The sequence below is a fragment of the Cebus imitator genome, unplaced genomic scaffold (genome assembly GCF_001604975.1).
Source record: "Cebus imitator isolate Cc_AM_T3 unplaced genomic scaffold, Cebus_imitator-1.0 Scaffold387, whole genome shotgun sequence".
Lineage (NCBI taxonomy): Eukaryota > Metazoa > Chordata > Mammalia > Primates > Cebidae > Cebus > Cebus imitator.
This window is the reverse complement of record NW_016107702.1, coordinates 1,180,980-1,201,168: the sequence shown is the minus strand read 5'-3', so window position 1 is coordinate 1,201,168 and position 20,189 is coordinate 1,180,980. Positions and strand designations below refer to the sequence as shown.

The following is a 20,189-nucleotide window of genomic DNA, read 5'->3' as shown; positions in this document are numbered from 1 at the left end:
ACACGCCCGGCCAAATAGGGGTCACACTTTCCTGCTCCTTTACACATCTAACGTATTTTCTTTTAATTGTATACTATATGTTGTGGATGATACAATAAAGAGATTCTGGATTCTTTTTATCTTTTCTAAAATGGTCGACTTTTGTTCTAGTAGGCAGTTCAATTATTGCTTGATCACTTTGAACTTTTATAGACCTCATTTTGTGCTTTATAAGGGTAGATCTCCAAACTGTCTCCTCTTCAGATTTTTGTCTTTGTTTATGATCGGCCTAAACTGGAGTAGCCCTTCCTCTATCTAGGGCATGGTCCTTGATTATAGAATTTGGTTATTCTGGTTAAAAAGTGTGAATGAGGTGTTACCATTACGGTTGGGCCAAAACCCAAGACAGTGCTTGACCTCTTCTATCTTTGTTCTGCTTTCCACCCATACCACTCTCTCTATTAAGCCTCTAGTAGCTTTGCCCTTTTTATGTGCATCCCATTTCTTAGCCAAAGATTAACGGAGTCTCCACAGAGTCCTCTGGGAAGCCCCCTTCTGCACAGCTCTCTTCTTTACATATCAGTAAGAAAAAGGCAGCCCAATAGTGGGCAAGAGACGCAAACTGGTATGTCACAAATAAAGGATATTTAAATATCCAATTCACATTGAAAAGACACCATAGAAGTCACTATGATGGCATACAACTGCACAGCCATCAGCATGTCTAAAGTGAAAAAGACTAATATTATCATACAAATGGCAAATGATGTGGGATGACGAGAAATTTTCATGTATTGCTGGTAGGATTATAAATGGATATCACCACTTGGAGAAGTTTGGCGTCATCTGCCAAAGTAGTATATACTATAACCAGCAATTCCATTCCTAGATATGTATCCAGCAGAAATGTGTATAGAGGTGCATAAAGAGACATGTATGAGAGTGTTAATACAGAATTGTTTGTGACTGTCAAAAATGGTTAATAATCCAAATGTTCATCAAAAACAAAATGGAAAAATTGTTTTTTTACTCATACAACAGAATATCATATCAGTGTGTTTTCTTCTGTTTTCCTCTCCAAATTTCCCTCTCTCCATTTCTATCATACTATCTGGAAGCAAAGAGGAGGAATGGATGGCATCAAGCATATAAGTGAAATGATTATTTTTAAATACATAAAATACCCTTATTTGGAGCCCAAAGAGAAAGTAAGAAACTAGATGAAGGAACAGCTAATATTTGGTGATGGGATCTTAATATTCTTTATGAAGTATGAAGTAATGATAAAGAATGAAGTCAACAAAACTAATGTTTCCTTCCTTTTTTAAAAAGCCAGTAGTATCATTAATAATGCCCAGAGAAATGTGAAATTCACAACTACTGTCAAAATCAAGGAAGAAAAATCAACATTATTTTTTACCTACTCTATAAAGATCTTGCTTTTGCAACAGTGGCATAGGACAATGTTTTACCCAGTCCTTGAAGCTAAAACCAAGAACATGTAACCAGTATTTATAAATGAAATGAATGAAAATACCTATAACATATAAGGAAACAAAATACTTACTTGGCTGACATGTGCTGGTGTTAAAATTAAGTCCAGAACTCCAGACCAGCCAGCAAATACACCAAGTGGTATGGCATATGCTAAAGCAATCATCAGAAATCTAAAATTGCTGTGAATGGGAAATAAAAGGAAAGATTATAACAAATTAAAAATCTAGAATAAACTCTTAGTCATGAAAAATGTATGTTATTTGGAAAGTGGAACATCAGATAAGAAACAGAAAATATCTGCAGAATGGCTATTATTAAAAACCCCAAAAAATAACATGCTCGTAAGGTAGCAGAGAAAAGGGAACGTGTGTACACTGTTGGTGGAAGTATAAATTAGTTCAGCCACTGTGGAAGGCAGTTTAGCAATTTCTGAAAGAACTTAAAACAGAATTACCATTTGACCCAGCAATCCCATTATTGGGTATATGCCCAAAGGAATATAAATCATTCTACTATAAAGACAGATGCACATGTGTATTCACTGCAGCACTATTCACAATAGCAAAGACATGGAATCAACCTAAATGCCCATCAAGGGTAGACTACATAAAGAAAATGTGGTACAAATACACCATGGACGACTCCGCAGACATAAAAAAGAACAAGATAACGACCTCTGCAGCAACATGGAGGGAGCAGGAGGCCATTATCCTAAGAAAACTAACACAGGAATAGAAAAACAAATATATTCTCGCTTAGAAGTGGGAGTTTAACATCAAGTACATATGGACACAAAGAAGGGAACAACAGACACTGGGGCCTACTTGAGGGTACAGGGTAGGAGGAGGGTGAAGATAGAAAAACTACCTATCGGATACTATGCTTATCATCTGGGTGACAAAATAACCTGTACACCAAACCCCCACGACATGCAATTTACCCATGTAACAAATCTGCATGTGCACCGAGTCTGTAAGTTAAATATATATATATACACACATACACACACACACACATGTGTATATATAAACACACATACATATAGTTATTCTTCAAGAAGCTCAAAGTAGCAAGCTTTATAAAAGAAAAAAATCTGTCAGTTAATAAATTCAAGCTTCTTGGAATTTTTTTTTATTTTTTAGATGGAATTCCACTCTTATCATCCAGGCTGGAGTGCAATAGTATGATCTTGGCTCACTGCAACCTCCACCTCCCAGGTTCATGCGATTCTACTGCCTCAGCCTCCCAAGTAGCTGGGATTACAGGCGCCTTGCCAGCATACCTGGTTAATTTTTGTATTTTTAGTAGAGACGGGGTTTCGCCATGTTGGCCAGCTGGTCTTGAACTCCTGACCTCAGGTGATCCACCCATTTTGGGCTCTCAAAGTGCTGGGATTATGGGTGTGAGCCAATCATATTGTTACAATTGTCAGGGCTTATTATACAGATAACAAATATTATTTCGCCAAATGAGTCGGTAGTTTTAAAAAAAGCTCTGGCCAGCCATGGTGGCTCATGCCTGTAATCTCAGCACTTCGGAAGACCGAGGTAGGAGAATCACTTGAGGCCAGGAGTTTGAGACCAGCATGAGCAAAATAGTGAGACTTCATCTCTACAAAAATATTTTTAAATTAGCCAGGTATAGTGGTGTGCACCTGCAATCCCAGCTAATCGAGAGGATTAGGCAGGTGGTTACTGTGTGCTATGATCATGGCACTGCGATTTGGCAATACTTGACAAATTAAGCTTAGACTATCTTATGACCTAGCAATCATATTGTCTATTTTCCAAAGAAATTTTCAGGTCTATGGTGACGTGCATGAGGATGTCAATGCAGTAACAATGTCGTAACAATAAATTGGAGGCAATTTGGGTACACAATGAGAATAAGTAGATGAAATGTGATAGATTAATACCATGGAGTACAAAGAACTAGGTGTACACACAGCAGCAGGGATGCATCTTGAAAAGAGTGCTAATATCACAAAACAAGAGCTGGTCAGATATCATATGCCTCCTGATGAAAGGAGGCAGCATCACTTATGAAGTAGTCTTGTAAAAAGAAAAAACAAAAGCAAAAATAAAACCTGAATCAGAGCATACTTCTGCTTAACAATTTACAGGAAACACAAAGGAGACAGGAACATGTCAAACTATACAATGAGGCAACCAGGAAAATCCAGAAGTTGGGAATAAAAACGCTGGCACTTCAACAATTAAATTATAAGGAAAAAAGAGCCATGGAAAGCAAACCTACAGATTCTAAGGCACTTGGACCAATTGCAATGTGTGGACCTAATGTGGATCATGTTCAAATAAAACTGTTCAATATTTATGAGATAACTGAAAATTTAAACACTGATTTGATATTAGCAAATTATTTAAAAGTTTTTAGTTAAGATAATGGCATTAAATTTATGTTAAAAAGAGTCTATTTTTCACACATATTGTACATGTTGAAATATTTCCAGATGAAATGAAGTTGTCATCTGGGATTTGTTTCATGATGCAGGAAGGTGGGAAGTGGGTGGTACAAAGATGAAACAAGACTGGTTGTAAACTGATTGACAATTGTTGATACTGAGTTATAGGGATTATACTATGCTACCTTTGTATATTATTGTAAGATTCCAAGATGAAAAATTTAAAAAAAACAAAACCCATGTAGTGCTAGTGAAAAAAGTCAAACAGAATGACATCCACAATATGACATAGTTTAGATGAATTAAACATAGATGCCTACAAAGCAGTACACATACTGCAAAAGTACAGAGACAAAAAGATACAGGCATTTGAAAGGTGGCCCAGGTTGGGGGAGGGAAATGGGAGAAGGAAATATAAATTATGAATAAAAAAACATGAATAAATGTGTTCAGGTCCCAGAAAATATTCTGATTAATACAGGAGGCAATGATTTCGGGAATTCATTGAGAGACTGGGGGAAATTACACTGGTAGACTAAGGGAATGGAGCATGGCAGGCCCACAGAACTACCCCGGAGATCCCAAAGGTAGAAGCTGGCAATCATGCAGAGTAAACAATAAGAGAAAAGACAAACAAATGTTAGGTACTGGTGAAAAGAGCTTTTTGCAGAGAAGGAAGATCTTATACTTTATGGTTTAAACAGAATGAAGAGTTTGACTCTATGGTAATTAGAAGTAAACACAAGTCAAAATGGTCAGAGGGACAATTGTAAGTTAACTGTTTTTCCTTGTCAGAACAATCTTATACATAACTCCTTGGCTTAAAATCCTTCAGTGACTCATCATTTCCTACAGAATAGTCCAAAATTATTAGTATGTCATAATATGATCCCAATCTACCTCTCTACCTTTATCTATTGCTATATCTAACATCTGCAGCTATGTTTGCATAAAAAAAAAAAAAAAAAAGATTGTTTTAAACTGTCATCTTACAAATGTGTGCCACTAATCACAATTCAACCTAAAAATTTTTTTAACCTATGATGTGAAAGGCAAAGTACTACGTGACACGCTGCAAAGAAGTCATTTTCAAAAATTTTTCACTATACCCCAAAAAAACTTATTTTTACTTTGTGACCTACCCATATATATGTAACATATATGCTAAAACAAAAGTCTAAAATAAACCATTATTACATGTGATGCAATAATATTTTCTATTCTATTTTATTCCATTCTATTTTGCTAAAAGAAAATGGCTGTCAACTCACTGAATTACTTGGCTGTAAACCAAAGTTTGAAAAACGATATTACATAGCATTTGAAATGTGGCTAGTGCAACCAAGGAACTGAGTTTTTAATTTTATTTCATTTTAACTAATTTAAATCTAAATTTAAAGCAGAGGCAGTGAAAAGTAGTTTCCATTAAACCTAACTCTGTTTGGCAGCACTACATTTTACTTTAACAGCTGCAACACTAAGATATTATATAGTGTGCACGCCAGGGCATGGGTTGTTTCTAGTATTATAATCTATCACTGATCTTGGTGTCAATGAATGGATTGAGTTCTAATTATTTTTTCTACAAACTGATGGACATTGTAATTTGTGTATTTGAATATTTCCTGTAGAAAGAAGAGACCAAAATAGAAGAAGGCATGTTGCAAATTTCACAATGAATAGCAATTACAATTTGCTGCAGCAGAGCAAAATAAAATGTCTGCTGTGGAAAAAAAGTTTAGTATAATTAAGTAAATAACATTAAAAGACATTTTAGCAAACATATAGTGAATTTTATAGACCTTTTTTTTCAATGATCAAAAAAGAATCAAGAAAATTAGTTGCCTGAAATCAGAATTAAATGTCCAACAAACATTTAAATGATTTTTCACAGATCTGAACTTACAATCTGGCCAGCTATAAAACAATTTGGGGTTGGGTGCAGTGGCTCATGCCTGTAATTCCAGCACTTTGGGAGGCCAAGGCGGGCAGATCACGAGGTCAAGAGATTAAGACCATCCTGGTCAACATGGGGAAACCCCAACTCTACTAAAAAATACAAAAAATTTAGCTGGGCATGGTGGCTTGTGCCTGTAGTCCCAGCTACTCAGAAGGCTGAGGCTGGAGAATTGTTTGAACCCGGGGGACGGAGGTTGCAGTGAGCCAAGATCGCACCACTGCACTCCAGCCTCAAAAAAACTCCATCTCAAAAAAACAAAAAAGATTGTAAGATCCTTTATAATGATAGCAAATATCTGCTGATTCAAAATTTGAGAAACTGTAATTATTTTTAACTTAGGATAAACAGTGCAATACAACAGACATTGCTCAATGAATACTTTTTCAACTGTAAATTTGGCGATATAAAGTATTCCACTTAATTTCACTGGTTATCAATATTTCCAGTAAAAAGTTGGTGTACAAATTGACATGTGCTGTAAGTGCAAAATATCCACTGGATATCAAGGATTTTATATGAATAAAAGACTGTAACATATCTCATTAATAATTTTAAATATTGATTACATGTTAAAATAATGTTTTAGATATGTTGGGTTAAAAAAATATGCTACTAAAATTAATTTTATTCATTTCTTAAAACTAATTTTACTTATTTCTGGTTAATTTTACTTATTTTTACTTTTAAAATAAGAGTATTAAAAATTTTTAAGATTTTTGTCCCAAATATACAGATAATTAAAACTTTTTAAAAAAATTTCAATAGCTTTTGGGGTACAAATAATTTTTGGTTACACAGATAAATTGCACAGTGGTAAAGTCTGAGATGTTAGTGCACTCAACACCTGAGTAGCGTACAGTGTACCTAATACGTAATTTCTTAATCCTTCACTCCCTGCCATCCTCCCCATTCTGAGTCTCCAAAGTCCACTATACCAGTCTGTCTTTGCCTACCCATAGCTTAGCTCCCACTTATAAGTGAGAACATACAGTGTTTGATTTTCCTTTCCTGAGTTACTTCACTTAGAATAATGGCTTCCAGCTCCCTACAAGTTGATGCAAAAACCATTTTGTTCTTTTTTATGGCTGAGTAGTATTCCATAGTGTATATGTATTACATTTTCTTTACCTACTCGTTGGTTGATGGGCACTTAGGTAGGTTCCATATCTTTGTAATTGCAAATTGTGCTGCTACAAACATGTGTGCATGTGCATGTGTTTTTTTCATACAAAGACTTCTTTTCCTTTGGGTAGACACCCAGTAGTGGGATTGCTGGGTTGAATGGTACATCTACTTTTAGTTTTTTAAGGAATCTCCTTACTGTTTTGAATAGAGGTAGTACTAACTTACATTCCTGCCAGCAGTGCCAAAGCATTCCCTTTTTACCGCATCTGTGTCATCATCTATTGTTTTTTGACCTTTTAATAATGGGTATTCTTACAAGGGTAAGGTGGTATCTAACTGTGGTTTTAATGTACATTTCCCTGATGATTAGTGATGTCAAGCATTTTTTCCTATGTTTGTTGGCTGTTTATATTTTCTGCTGAGAAATGTTTTCTGCTCATGTCATTTACACACTTTTTGATGAGGTTATTTGTTTTTCTTTTCTTGCTGATCTGTTTTGAGTTCCTTGTAGACTCTAGATATTAGTCTCCTGTCAGATACAGAGTCTGAAATATTTTCAACCATTCCATGGGCTGTTTGTTTACTCTGATGATTATTTCTTTTGCTGTACAGAAGCTTTTTGTTAAATTAGGTCCCATTTATTTATTTTTGTTTTTGTTACATTTACTTTTGAGGTCTCAGTCATGAATTCTTTGCCTAGGCCAATGTCCAAAAGTGTTTCTCTGACATTATCTTCTAGAATTTTTATGGGTTGAGATTTTATATTTCAGTCTCTGATCCATCTTGAGTTGACTTTTGTATAAGGTGAGAGACAGGGATCCAGTTTCATTCTTCTATATGTGGCTTGCCAGTTTTCCCAGCACCATTTATTAAGTAGGGCATCCTTTCTCCAATGGTGTTGTATCCTTTGTTGAAGATTAGTTGGTTGTATGTATTTGGCCTTATTTCTGAATTCTCTATTCTGTTCCATTGGACTATTCCATTGACTGCTTTTATACCAGTACTATGCTGTTTTAGTAACTATACCCTTGCAGTATAATTTGAAGTCAGGTAATGTGATGCCTCCAGATTTGTTCCTTTTGCTTAGGATTGCTTTGGCTACTTGGACTCTTTTTTGGTTATGTATAAACTTTAGGATTTTTCTAATTTTGTGAAAAATGATGTTGGTATTTTGATAGGAACTGCACTGAATCTGCAGATTGTTTTGGGTAGTATGGTCATTTTCACAATATTGATTCTTCCAATCCCTGAGCATGGAATGTGTTTCCATTTATTTGTGTCATCTATGTCTTCTTTCAGCAGTGTTTTGTAGTTCTTGTAGAGATATTTCACCTCCTTGGTTAAGAATATTCCTGGGTATTTTATTTATTTATTTATTTTGCAGCTATTGTAAAGGGGATTGAGTTATTCATCTGAATTCCAGCTTTGTCACTGTTGGTGTAGAGCAGTGCTACTGATTTGTGTACATTGATTTTGTAACATGAGAGTTTACTGAATTCATTTATCAAATCTAGAAGTCTTTTGGAAAAGGCTTTAGAGTTTTCTAGGGATATAATCATATCATTGGCAAACAGTGATAGTTTGACTTCCTCTTTTTCCAATTGGGATGCCCTTTGTTTCTTTCTGTTGCCTGACTGTTCTGGCCAGGACTTCCAGTACTGTCAAACTAAAGTGGTGAAAGTGGGCATCCTTGTCTTGTTCCAGTTCTCTGGGGAAATGCTTTCAAATTTTCCTATTCAGTATGACGTTGGCTGTAGATTTGTCATATATAGCTTTTACTATTTTGAAGTACATCCCTTCTATGCATGCTACTGAATGCTTTTTCTGTATCTATTAAGACGTTCATACTGTTTTTGTTAATTCTGTTTATGTGATATATCACATTTGACTTACATATTTTAAACCATCTCTGGTATGAAACCCACTTGATCATGATGTATTATCTTTCTGATGTGTTGTTGGATTCAGTTAGCTAGTATTTTATAAAGGATTTTTGTATCTACGGTCATCAAGGACATTAGCCTGTAGGTTTCTTTTTTGTTACGTCTTTTTCTGGTTTTGGTATCAGGGTGACACTGGCTTCATAGAATGAGTTAGGGAGGATTCCCTCTTCTCAATCTAGTTTTGGTATCAGGGTGATACTGGCTTCATAGAACGAGTTAGGGAGTATTCCCTCTTTCTCAATCTTTTGGAAGAGTTTCAGTAGGATTGGTATCAATTCTTCTTTGAAAGTCTGGTAGAATTCAACTGTAAATCCACCTGGCCAGCCTGGCCATGGCCTTTTTCGGTTGGCAATTTTTAAGTTACTGAATCAATCTCACAGCTCATTATTGGTCTATTCAGGGTTTCTATTTTTTCTGATTTAATCTAGGAGGGTTGTATAATTCCAGAAATTTGTGTGCATAGAGGTGTTCATAGTAGTTTTGAATAATTTTTTGTATTTCTGTGGGGTAGGCTGTAATGTCTCCGTTTTCATTTTTAATTGAGCTTATCTAAAGCTTCTTTTCTTGGTTAATCTAGCTAATGGTCTATCAATTTTACCTTTTCAAATAACCAATTTTTTGTTTCACTTATTTTTTGTAATTTTTGTTTCAATTTCATTTAGTTCTGCTCTTATCTTTGTTTTTTTCTTTTTTTCTGCTAGCTTTGGTCTTGGTTTGTTATTTCTCCAGTTTCTAGAGGTGAAACATTAGGTTGTCAATTTGTAATTTTTCAGACTTTTTGATGTAGGCATTTAGTGCTATAAACCTTTCTCTCAGTGCTGCTTCTGCTGTATCCCAGAGGTTTTAATAACTTACAGCACCATTACTGTTAATTTTAAAGAATTTACTTTCCATCTGAATTTCACTGTTAACCCAAAATCCTTCAGGAGTAGACTGATTAATTTCTGTGTTTGTGCAGTTTTGAGGGTTCCTTTTGGAGTTGATTTCTAGTTTTATTCCACTCTGGTCTGAGAATATATTTGATATGATTTCAATTTTTAAAAATTTATTGAAGACTACCAGAAAATGTAAGATTACTTATGTATCTTGTATTTTACTCCTATTGGACAGTATAACTACAGCAGATATAAAGACATAGATACTACTTCTTGACCACAAGAAACTTACCATCTGGGGAGAGGAACCCAAGAAAAGAAAGAACCAATTTAGACAGAGTTGTTGATAATCAATAAAAACTCATCACAACTAACTGTAAAAAAATTTTCAAATGACTAAGTCTAGTGATCCAATTGCAAACCATAATCAATAGTGATGTTTTACATATCTCAAGAATTAAATTCAGTACTGGGCCTTTAAGCCTTCAAAAGTAGAATGTAATCTAACTACACTTAAGTTATTCCAATAAAATTAAATAATATACAAAGTTTCTTAAATTATGATCCCACTGCTGGTACATATAATGATTTCAGGTGATATGTGAATAACATTATTTATTTTATTCACTTTGTATTGACTAGAACCTGCTCATTTTAATATGCTTTAACAAATACATAATAAAAATAATGTACATATTAGGAAATGTATAACACACAGAATCTATGATTTCACAGACTTGTATGATATGGGATTCTTTATAAAAGAAAATTAAGAAAAATAAAAGATTTGATTTTTAAAATACTAAGCAAATAATAGTATAGGTGATATGCAGAGAAGGCAAAAATTATAGAGGTTTCTGGTTTTGGTGATTTTTCAAGATTTCTGATAGGAAATCTAAAATATTCAATGAGTATTTTAGCAATTATTTACAACCTAATTAACAGGTTGCTGAAAAATTACTATCTTAATTTTTTAAAATCTGAAGTTATCTTGAAGGTGTCAGTCAAACCCATTCAATGACTCTCAGTATATTTACCTTAATAATCTACAAAAGCTCCTCCGATAACTCAGGCGCTGGCTAGCTGCAGCAACACTGGGAGGAAGAGGAGGTCGGGGTGGGAAATAAGCTAATGTTGCAGAAAATATTAAGCAGACAACTCCAAATTCTGAAAGAAAAAATTGGTAAAATGTTAACCAGGCAACACAAAAAGTTGAGTACTTCATGTATTTATTTGTTTTTTGAAACAGGGTCTCGCTTTGTCACCCAGGCTGGAATGCAGTGGCACAAACATGGCTCACTGCAGACTTGACCTCCTGGGCTCAAGTGATCCTCCTGCCTCAACCTCCCAAGCACCTGGGACCACAGATGCATGCCACCATGCCGGGCTAATTTTTAAATTTTTTTGTAGAGATAGGGTCTCACCATGTTGTCCAGGCTGGTCTCGAACTCCTGAGCTCAAGCGATGTTCAAGCCATCCTCCTGCCTCAGCCTCCCAAAGTGCTGGAATTACAGGTGTGACCCACCATGCCCGGCCTCTCAGGTATTTATTTACCTAACAAATATTTACTAAGTATCAACTGAGTCTGAGGTATATAAAGTTAAGCAAAATATAGTTTCTAGCCAAGATTGCTCAGTCTAGTAAAAAAAAGAACATGAATATGTAAAGACAGAAAATTCAGCAAATAATTGGTAAGAGGTTATACTAACAAAGATGTATATGCTGGTACTATGGCACACTACACAGATAAAAAGATTGAGGAAGTAAACAAATGTTGCCCTATGGAGAAAACATTATAAACCAACAGTATCTTACTACAAAAGAGATTGTGAAACAGGTCTAGGATGATCGTCTAATAAGTATGGCACTCAGAAAAAGAAAATTGGTAAGAAATAACAGGATAGGAGGGTTGTTTAATTCATGATAGGATAGTTTGATGCACTATGTAAGACAGCCCCAAATCATAGACTGTATGGGAAATTTGAACAAGAAGGCATCCAAAAATAAAAAAAAAACAAAGAGACAGAGAATAGAATTTAAACACAAAACTAGCTAATGTATAGTATTAGACAATCAGAAGTAAAATGAATACCAAATACAATCTTAATTTGGCCCCATCATAGAAGGGAAGGTTCTAGCATCCCAATCTTTCTCTCTATAATTCTGGCACCTGGAAGTTCCAGCTTTTGATAACTGTGTCCAATTTTGTAGGAAAGCATATCACTAGTAGAAGTCAGGAAACTTGGAATATAGACCTGTCTATGCCATTAATTATCTTGCAATTTGAGCAAATCCCTTAATCTTTCTAGGCCAATAAAGGAATTGAATTTAGCGAATTTTACAGGTCCTTTCAGTTAGGTAATTTTAATTCTAGGGCTGTATTCTTAGCAAAAAGGCCAACATTCCTATAAGACAATTAACCACAGATAATTCTGTTTAATTCAGTTAGAACTTTAAAGATTTCTAATTTTTAAACACAATATTGTTAACAGTTCCATTTTTCTTTTTTTCAGTGTTCTCAATCTGTTTATTTTTTGTCAATCTGAAAAGCAACAAGAAGTTAATGAACTGTTCTAATTTATAGTTATTTTAATTATTAGTAATACTGAAGGAGCATCTTCCATATGTGTATCGGCCATTCATATGTCTTTCATGATTGCCTTATTCATATTCTTTCACCATCTATTGGCAATTTTGTAAACAACTTCAATGAAATACAATTCACATGACATACAACACACACATTTAAAGTGCACAATCTAGTGGTTTTTCATTTACTAGCAGAATTGTGCAATCATAACCACAATCAATTTTAGAATTTTTTCAACATCCCAAAAAGAAACTCTGTACCCATTATTCCCAATCTCCCAGCCCTAAGCAACACCTGATCTACTTTTAGTCCGTACAGATTTGAGTATTATGGACATTTCCTATAAATGGGGTCATATACTATGTGGTCTTTTATGACTAGCTCTTTTCATTTAGCATAATGTTCTCAAGGGTCATTCATGTTGGAATATGTATCAGTACTTTATTATTTTTTATTGTCAAATAATATTCCATTGTATGGATATACCACATTTTATTCATCTGCTTATCTGTAGATAGACATCTGGGTTGTTTCCACTTTTTGGCTGTTACAAATAATGCTGCTATGAACACTCATGTATACGTTTTTACATGGGTATATGTTTTCATTTCACTTGGGTTTATATCTAGAAGAATTTCCAGATTGTATGGTAATCTATGTTTAACATTTTTAGAAACTGTCAAACTGTTTCCAAAGTGGCTATATCATTTTACATTCCCACATATGGGAGTGTATGGGGGTTCTAATTTCTTTACTTTCTTGCCAACACTTACTATTTTCCAATTTATTTATTACAGTAATCCTACTGGGTGTGAAGTGTATCTTATCATGGTTTTGATTTGCATTTCCCTAATGACTAATGACATTGAGTATTTTTTCATATGCTCGATGTACATTTGTGCATTTTCTTGGGAGAAATGTGTTTTAGTCCTTTGCCCACTTCTTAATGGGGTTGTCATATATAAGAATGCTTTACATAATCCGGATATAAGTCCCTTATCAGATATATGATTTGCAACTATTTTCTCCCATCTGTGGACTGTCTTTTTCACTTTCTAGGTTCTCTGAAGTACAAAAGTTTTAAATTGTGATGAAGTCTAATTCATCTGTTTTTCTTCTGTCATCTGTGCTTTTGGTATCTTTTTATAAAAAGGCTTCACTTAATCCAAGGTCATAAAGATTTACTCTTTAGCTTTCTTCTAAGAGATTTTTAGTTTTAGCTCTCACATTTAGGTTTGAGTTAATGTTTATGTATGGTGTAAGAAAAGGGTTCAAACTCCTTATTCTGAATTTGGATATTCAGATGCTCCTCTACCACTTACTGAAAAGACTTTTGCCCTTAATATCTTGGGACCCTCTGAAAAGTCAATGGATCATAAATGTAATGGCTTAGCTTTTTGGAATCTCATTTCTGTTTTACTGATTTATATGCTTATCCTTATACCAGTACTAACTATGCTATCTTGATTAGCATAGCTTTGTAATAAGTTCTGAAGTTGAGAAGTGTGAGTTCTCCAATTTTGTTCCTTTTCAAGATTGTTTTGGATATTGCTAGTCCTTTGCATTTCCATGTAAATTTCAGGATTGCCTTGTTGATTTCTGCAACAAAGGCAGCTGGGATTTTAAAAGGAATTGTACTATATTTACAGATAAATTTGGGGATATCTTCACAATATTAAATCTTCCAACATGAACATGGAATGTCTTCCCATTTGTTTAGGTCTTCTTTAATTTCTTTCAAAAGTGTTTTATAGTCTTCAGATTATAAATTCTGTACTTCATTTGTTAAGTTTATTCCTAAACATTTTATTCTTTTTGATACTACTGCAAATTAAATTGCATGTCAAAATTATTCATTGCTAATATATAGATATACAATTTATTTTTACATATTAATCATGTACCATAAAACTTTGCTAAGCTCTTTTTTTAGATCTAATAGTTTTTTAGTGAATTCCAGAGAATTTTCTATATTAAAGATCACGTTATTTTCAACAGGGATATTCTTTATTACTTCCTTTACAATCTGGATATCTTTTGCTTTTCTTGTTCAGCGATACTCCCTAGAACCTCCTGCACAGTGTTAAAAAGGTATGGAAAAACAGACACCCTTGTTTTGTTCATAATCCTAGAAGTTAAATGTGATGTTACCTGTGCGTTTTTTGTTTGTTTTTTGAGACAGAATCTTGCTCTGTCACCCAGGCTGGAGTGCAGTGGTGCGATCTTGGCTCACATTATCACCTCTGCCTCCCAGACTCAAATTATTCTCATTCCTCAGCCTTCCGAGTAACTGGGATTATAGGCATGTGCCATCAAATCTGGCTAATTTTTTTGTATTTTTAGTAGGGATGGGGTTTTGCTATGTTGACCAGGCTGGTCTCAGACTCCTGGCCTCAAGTGATCCTCCTGTATCAGCCTTCCACAGTGCTGGGATTACAGGCATGGACCACCATGCCAGGCCTCCTGTGGGTTTTTAATAGATGCTTTTTATTAGGTTGAGAGTGTTCCCATCTATTCCTACATCTCTGATTGTTTCTATCTTGAAAGGGTGTTGGATGTGTCAAATGCTTTTTCTTCATCTATTACGATGATCATGCTTTCTTCCCTTTTATCTGCTGATATATGACATAAATTGAGTTTCTAATAAACCAACCTTATGTTGCTGGAATAAATCCCATTTAGTCATGGTGTATCATCTGTTTAGTGTTGCTGGATTCAGTTTGCTAGTGTTTTGTTCAGGACTTTTGTGTTTATACTCATATGAGGTATTGGTCTATAGTTTAATTTTCTTATGGTAGCTTTGTCTGGAATAACTTAAGAATCTTTAACTTTTAAAAACGACAAATCTAGCACAGTATTTTTAATAGAATGAAGTCAGTATTTCAGAAAGGTAGACTGGCAGATATGAAAGCAATGAAGAAGTAACTGGGAAGCTTTGAGCAGGGGCTTCTGCTTGACTGCATGGGAACCATGAGTTGCATGTACTGCACTGATATATGCTTAACAGTGCTTAACATCATTAAAAATTACAATCATTGCTTATGTTTTCATTAAAAAGAATAACATGACCAAATGAAGTTTAAAACTTATGTTTCACCTATGTTCGGTTTTATTTACTTATTTTTAAATTGTTATTTTTTCTTTAAAAGAAATGAGTTGTGTATAGAAGGTAAAATGCTTTAGATACTACTGCTACCCTTGCTTTCAATTTTAATCCTTCTAAACCATATTGTGAAATGTAAATATCATCAAATAACTTTCTGACATACAATTCTTCAGAGTGTGGCCTTTGCCTACAACGTGGTGAACCTCAAACCCTTCAGCCCTACTTAGAAGGCTTGCATGGGGCTTGCTTTCCTTTCTAGCTTCACCTAGTACTACTCTCGCCAGATCTAAGCCACTCTGGGCTTGAACGTACCAGGGTGTCTCCCTTCACTGGGCTTCTCCTCTAAGGATTCCTCTCTAAAATATAATCTTCTTCCCACCTAATGTATTTAATCATCATTGTTCTCTCATTCCTCAGGCTCTGATTTAGATGCTGCATATCTAGGAAACTCTACTTTACCTCCAAAATCTGGGTTAGGTGCTCCTTCTCCAAGCTCTCAGAGCCATTGCAGGCCTTTGGTTTATAAGACTCACTGCTCTGTTTTACAACTATTTACCTGTCTGTATCGTTCAGGACCCTATAAGTTCTGTTACACCAGGAACCATGCCTATCTCAGTGACTCGCATAGTGACAGATACACAGGAGTTCAAAACATGTTTGTGAAGCTGATATGTGAACAAATAAGTTTAAACAACGTTCAGAATAATTGGGTCCCTTATCATTCCAGTCTCATTTTCTGCCCCTTGTCACCTACACCCAAACACACACATTTATACCACTCCGGGCATACTCAATTACTTGCAGTTCCCTAGACATACTGAGCTCTCTCATACCTTCCCTGCCTTTGCAGTTACTGTTCCCTCTGTATGGAAATCCCTAACCATTTAAACACTTGGTGAACTCCTACAAAATTCTTAACTTTAATTATTACATTCTTGTTGAAGCTTTTCCTGCCCCCTCAACTTCCCTCCAAACCCAGGCAAGTTAGATCTCCCAAACTCTGTATCTTTATTTGTATTATAATTGTCTCATTGTTGGCATTACCAATTAGTGCTTAGCACAGTGCTTGGCATATAGTAAACACTTACAAAAAGTTTTCTGAATGCAGAGGAAATAATAAGCAGGCATATGGAGAGAGGGGCTGTATCTACGGAAATCTGTAGGAGACTATACTATAAGAGTGGACCAGGGCTTGACTTGAGAAATAAAAGAATTCAAAGAAATATTTTAGGAAGGTCAGTATTCCTGAATAATAGACTAAACATACAGAGAGTAGGAAGTGACAAGGATAAACTGTGGATGATCAAGGTAAATAAGGTTAAAAAACATAGTTAATGATAGAGAAACTGTAAGGGAGAAAATGGGCTTAATATCTACCAACAACAGATGTTTAACAAATGGCTATTGTCAATCATGACATTTTATATCCTGATATTTGTAGAGGACATAGAAAATGTGTTACACAGTGCTTAACTATAAATAGATGAATAGACTAAAATTAAGAAATACCCCTCCATGTGGCAATAATAAATTTAAAATTTAACTTCCTAGGAAGGGTGTAAGTTTCAAATCTATATTATATGGCAAGGAATGCACAGTGTATGCAAATGTACATTAGTCCTCTTACATATTTCATATGAAAGTATCTGTTATATAAAAAGTAGAGTGAAGATGATTGAGATAAAAAAGAAAGTATAACAAGAAGAAAATAAACTTCAAATTACCTGCATATAACACAGCCTCTATGCGATCTTTAATATGCGCCCTGCTGCTCTCTGTAGTAAAAAGAGGTGATGTCCCATTGGGAGCTGGAACAACAAGTGGTCCAACTAAAAATGCACATGCTCCCCCAAGATAACTGAGCATTGATGCAATAGCTGTGGCTGTGGCCCTTTCATCTGCAGAAAACCACGTCGTGGAGAGAAATGGCGCTGCATTCATTACAGTTGGACCTGCCAATCCATTTAACATCTGTCCTCCATGAATTAATCTGGAATTTAAAAATTAAAAGGCTGTGAGGTATTTGAAACAGGTATTTTCTAAGACAAAAAGAAATGTGCCAAACAGAAATTTTTACTGTGGCAGTAAGTATACATATCTGTAAAGAATGACGTGCCTAAAAGATATGTTGATTTACCTTCTAAAAAAGGTATGCTGACTCCCTATGAAGGAGATCAAACATAGTAACAGTTACCTTTATTCATTTCACAAATATTTACTGATGCCTCTGATTTGTGCCGCCCATCAAAACTAAGTACTTCTTGTAAGTACTTAGAACCTTGCTTCATTTAGTTGCTATAACCACACTTTGTGGTAGCTATTATGATCCCCATTTACTGAGATGAAAAATCCTAGGTTTGGAAAGATTAAGAAACTTGCCCAAGTGCTGGCAGGTAGAGTTGAAGTTCAGATCCAGGTCTGATTCCAAAATCCATCCTCCTTCTACTAGACTGCCACTCACTAACAGACCTACTAAGTGCTAATAGCCTTAGAGATGAGCTCAACATTTCATACCCACTCTTTGTAGAGTGGTGGAAATACAAAAAATAAAATAGTGATTAAAGTATCTTCTAATAGAAAAAGTAGTTGAGGAACTGGAAGACATGGGCTCCAGCAACGCTCAGAGCTAGCCCTGAACAAAACATAACTTTGTGGGGTTCCATTTCTTCTCTCATGAAATGAGGAGATCAGTTTAAGCTGAATATGTGGTTATGGAGGGGCTGTTAGGTTCAGGTATTGTAATGACAGGATCACTAAGTCCCTTCCAGTTCTCATACTCTGATTCTGACTATAATTGTAAGGATTAATGAAGAGCAGTTTCTTTCTTTCATTCCATTTATTCTCTTGCTGACCTTTTCTCAATATTCTACTTAGCACTTTTGTTCTTTGTTGACATTTTCTCCCGTTGCTCTCCCATCCCCAATATACACATTCACAATCAAGAGCAGCCTTGAAGTAGAAAAGAGGCCAGAAGTCCAAAAACAGAATAGGCAAGAAAGGGAGACATGTCAACCTCTCTTGCCTTGGAGGTAGAGGAAAGGGAACGAAGAGTACATGTGACATTTTCATGATATGAACTCATCTTTTTCTTCTGCTTATTTTGCTTTCTAAGCACTATGTGTGTCTCACATCCTCTTTTTTTCTTTTTTAACTGCCATCTTAAGCCAGCTAGGGAAAAAAAAATTTCTGAATGCAGAGGAGAAAAATAAACAGGCACATGTGAGAGGAAGGGCCCTAATGAAGCAACAGAAGTGAGTGGGAAGTGAAATATATGAATTAGGGCTGCCCATAGCTTCATAAATGTTGGAAAAATTATATGAAGGCAACATAGCTCCAAGTGTCATTGATAGTATCACATTTTAAAAACTCAAGACATTTAAAAATCTCCCTGTGTAAGGGGAATTATTTTCTAGATGACAGAAACAATTTAAACTATTTGCTTCCTACAAAAGCCAGTGGAAGCCAAGCTGTCCCACAGCCATTTTATCACAGAAATATTCCAGCAAGAACGTCATTAAGTGGCTTTAATCATTATAGCTGATGGCACGAGACAGTGTGTGATGCCTCATAAAGTGACTGCTTTGATATTTAATACTTTTAATGAGGTGTTAGACTCATGTCAACTAGAAGAAGGCCTGGAATGAGTAAACTTTACTATGTCTAAAAATGTTAAGGGTAGAAGGAGAAAATGGAAGAAATAATGAAAAACAAACAAGAAGACTGATAAAAAAGTAGGACTCCTGGCCAGGCACAGTGGCTCACACCTGTAATCCCAGCAGTTTGGGAGGCCGGGACAGGTGCATCACTTGAGGCCAGGAGTTCAAGACCAGCCTGGCCAACATGACAAAACCCTACCTCTACTAAAAACACAAAAATTAGCTGGGCATGGTGGCACATGCCTGTCATCCCAGCTACTCAGGAGGCTGAGGCATAAGAATTGCTTGAGCCTAGGAGGCAGAGGTTGCAGTGAGCCAAGATTGTGCCTGGGTGACAGAGCAGGACGGACAGATGGACAGACTCCTCAGAGTTAAGGTAGAAAACTCAAATTACTGCCATGGTTCAACTCTTTGTTACCTCTCAGTGGGATCACAAATAGACTATTATCCATGCAGCAAACATAAGAGTCAGAGAATGTGAGTTTCAGATAATTTAAGAGCCATCCAAGTCCAGTTTAATAGACTCTTGGACCAGAACATTTCTCACTATGACACAGTACGTGTTAAAGTAGTATTCAAAGAAGGAATAGCACTAGGACACTTCAGATGGGTTCTCAGTTTAAAGGTCCTTGAACTTTGGAGGCCAATCTAGGGCATATACGTTATCATAGTTAAATATCATCTCAGGAATTAAAACAAGCTGATATGGTGTTTTAAAGTTACTCCAATTTTAGATAATCATTGGGGAGACAAGCTCCCAATACATCAACATGGGTTTAAGAAAGACAGACAACGAAAAAGTTTTTCTTAAAGCTGGGCCCAGGGGAGACACCACATAATGCTGCTCTATGGATGTCTGACATTCCCCTGAAAACCTGTTTTTATTGTGCTCTTTCAATAGGGGAGGGGGAGCGAGGTTACGTAAAGTTTCACCAGCAGATAATTACATGCTTTTGCATTATAAAAGTCATCATATACACACATACACACACACAGACACACACACACACACACACACACACACACACACACACAC

At 35.5% G+C, this 20,189-nt stretch overlaps 1 protein-coding gene across 1 annotated transcript in view; it reads right to left on the bottom strand.

Moving 5' to 3' along the window:
• SLC49A4 (solute carrier family 49 member 4) overlaps window positions 1–20,189 on the bottom strand; it is a 79,953-nt gene that overhangs the window by 34,321 nt on the left and 25,443 nt on the right. The window contains exons 3-5 of the mRNA XM_017508196.2: window positions 17,222–17,487; window positions 10,839–10,968; window positions 1,547–1,655 (exon numbers count right to left, since the gene is read on the bottom strand). Of these exons, the coding sequence (XP_017363685.1) occupies window positions 1,547–1,655; window positions 10,839–10,968; window positions 17,222–17,487 (505 nt within the window). The remainder of the gene's footprint in view (window positions 1–1,546; window positions 1,656–10,838; window positions 10,969–17,221; window positions 17,488–20,189) is intronic.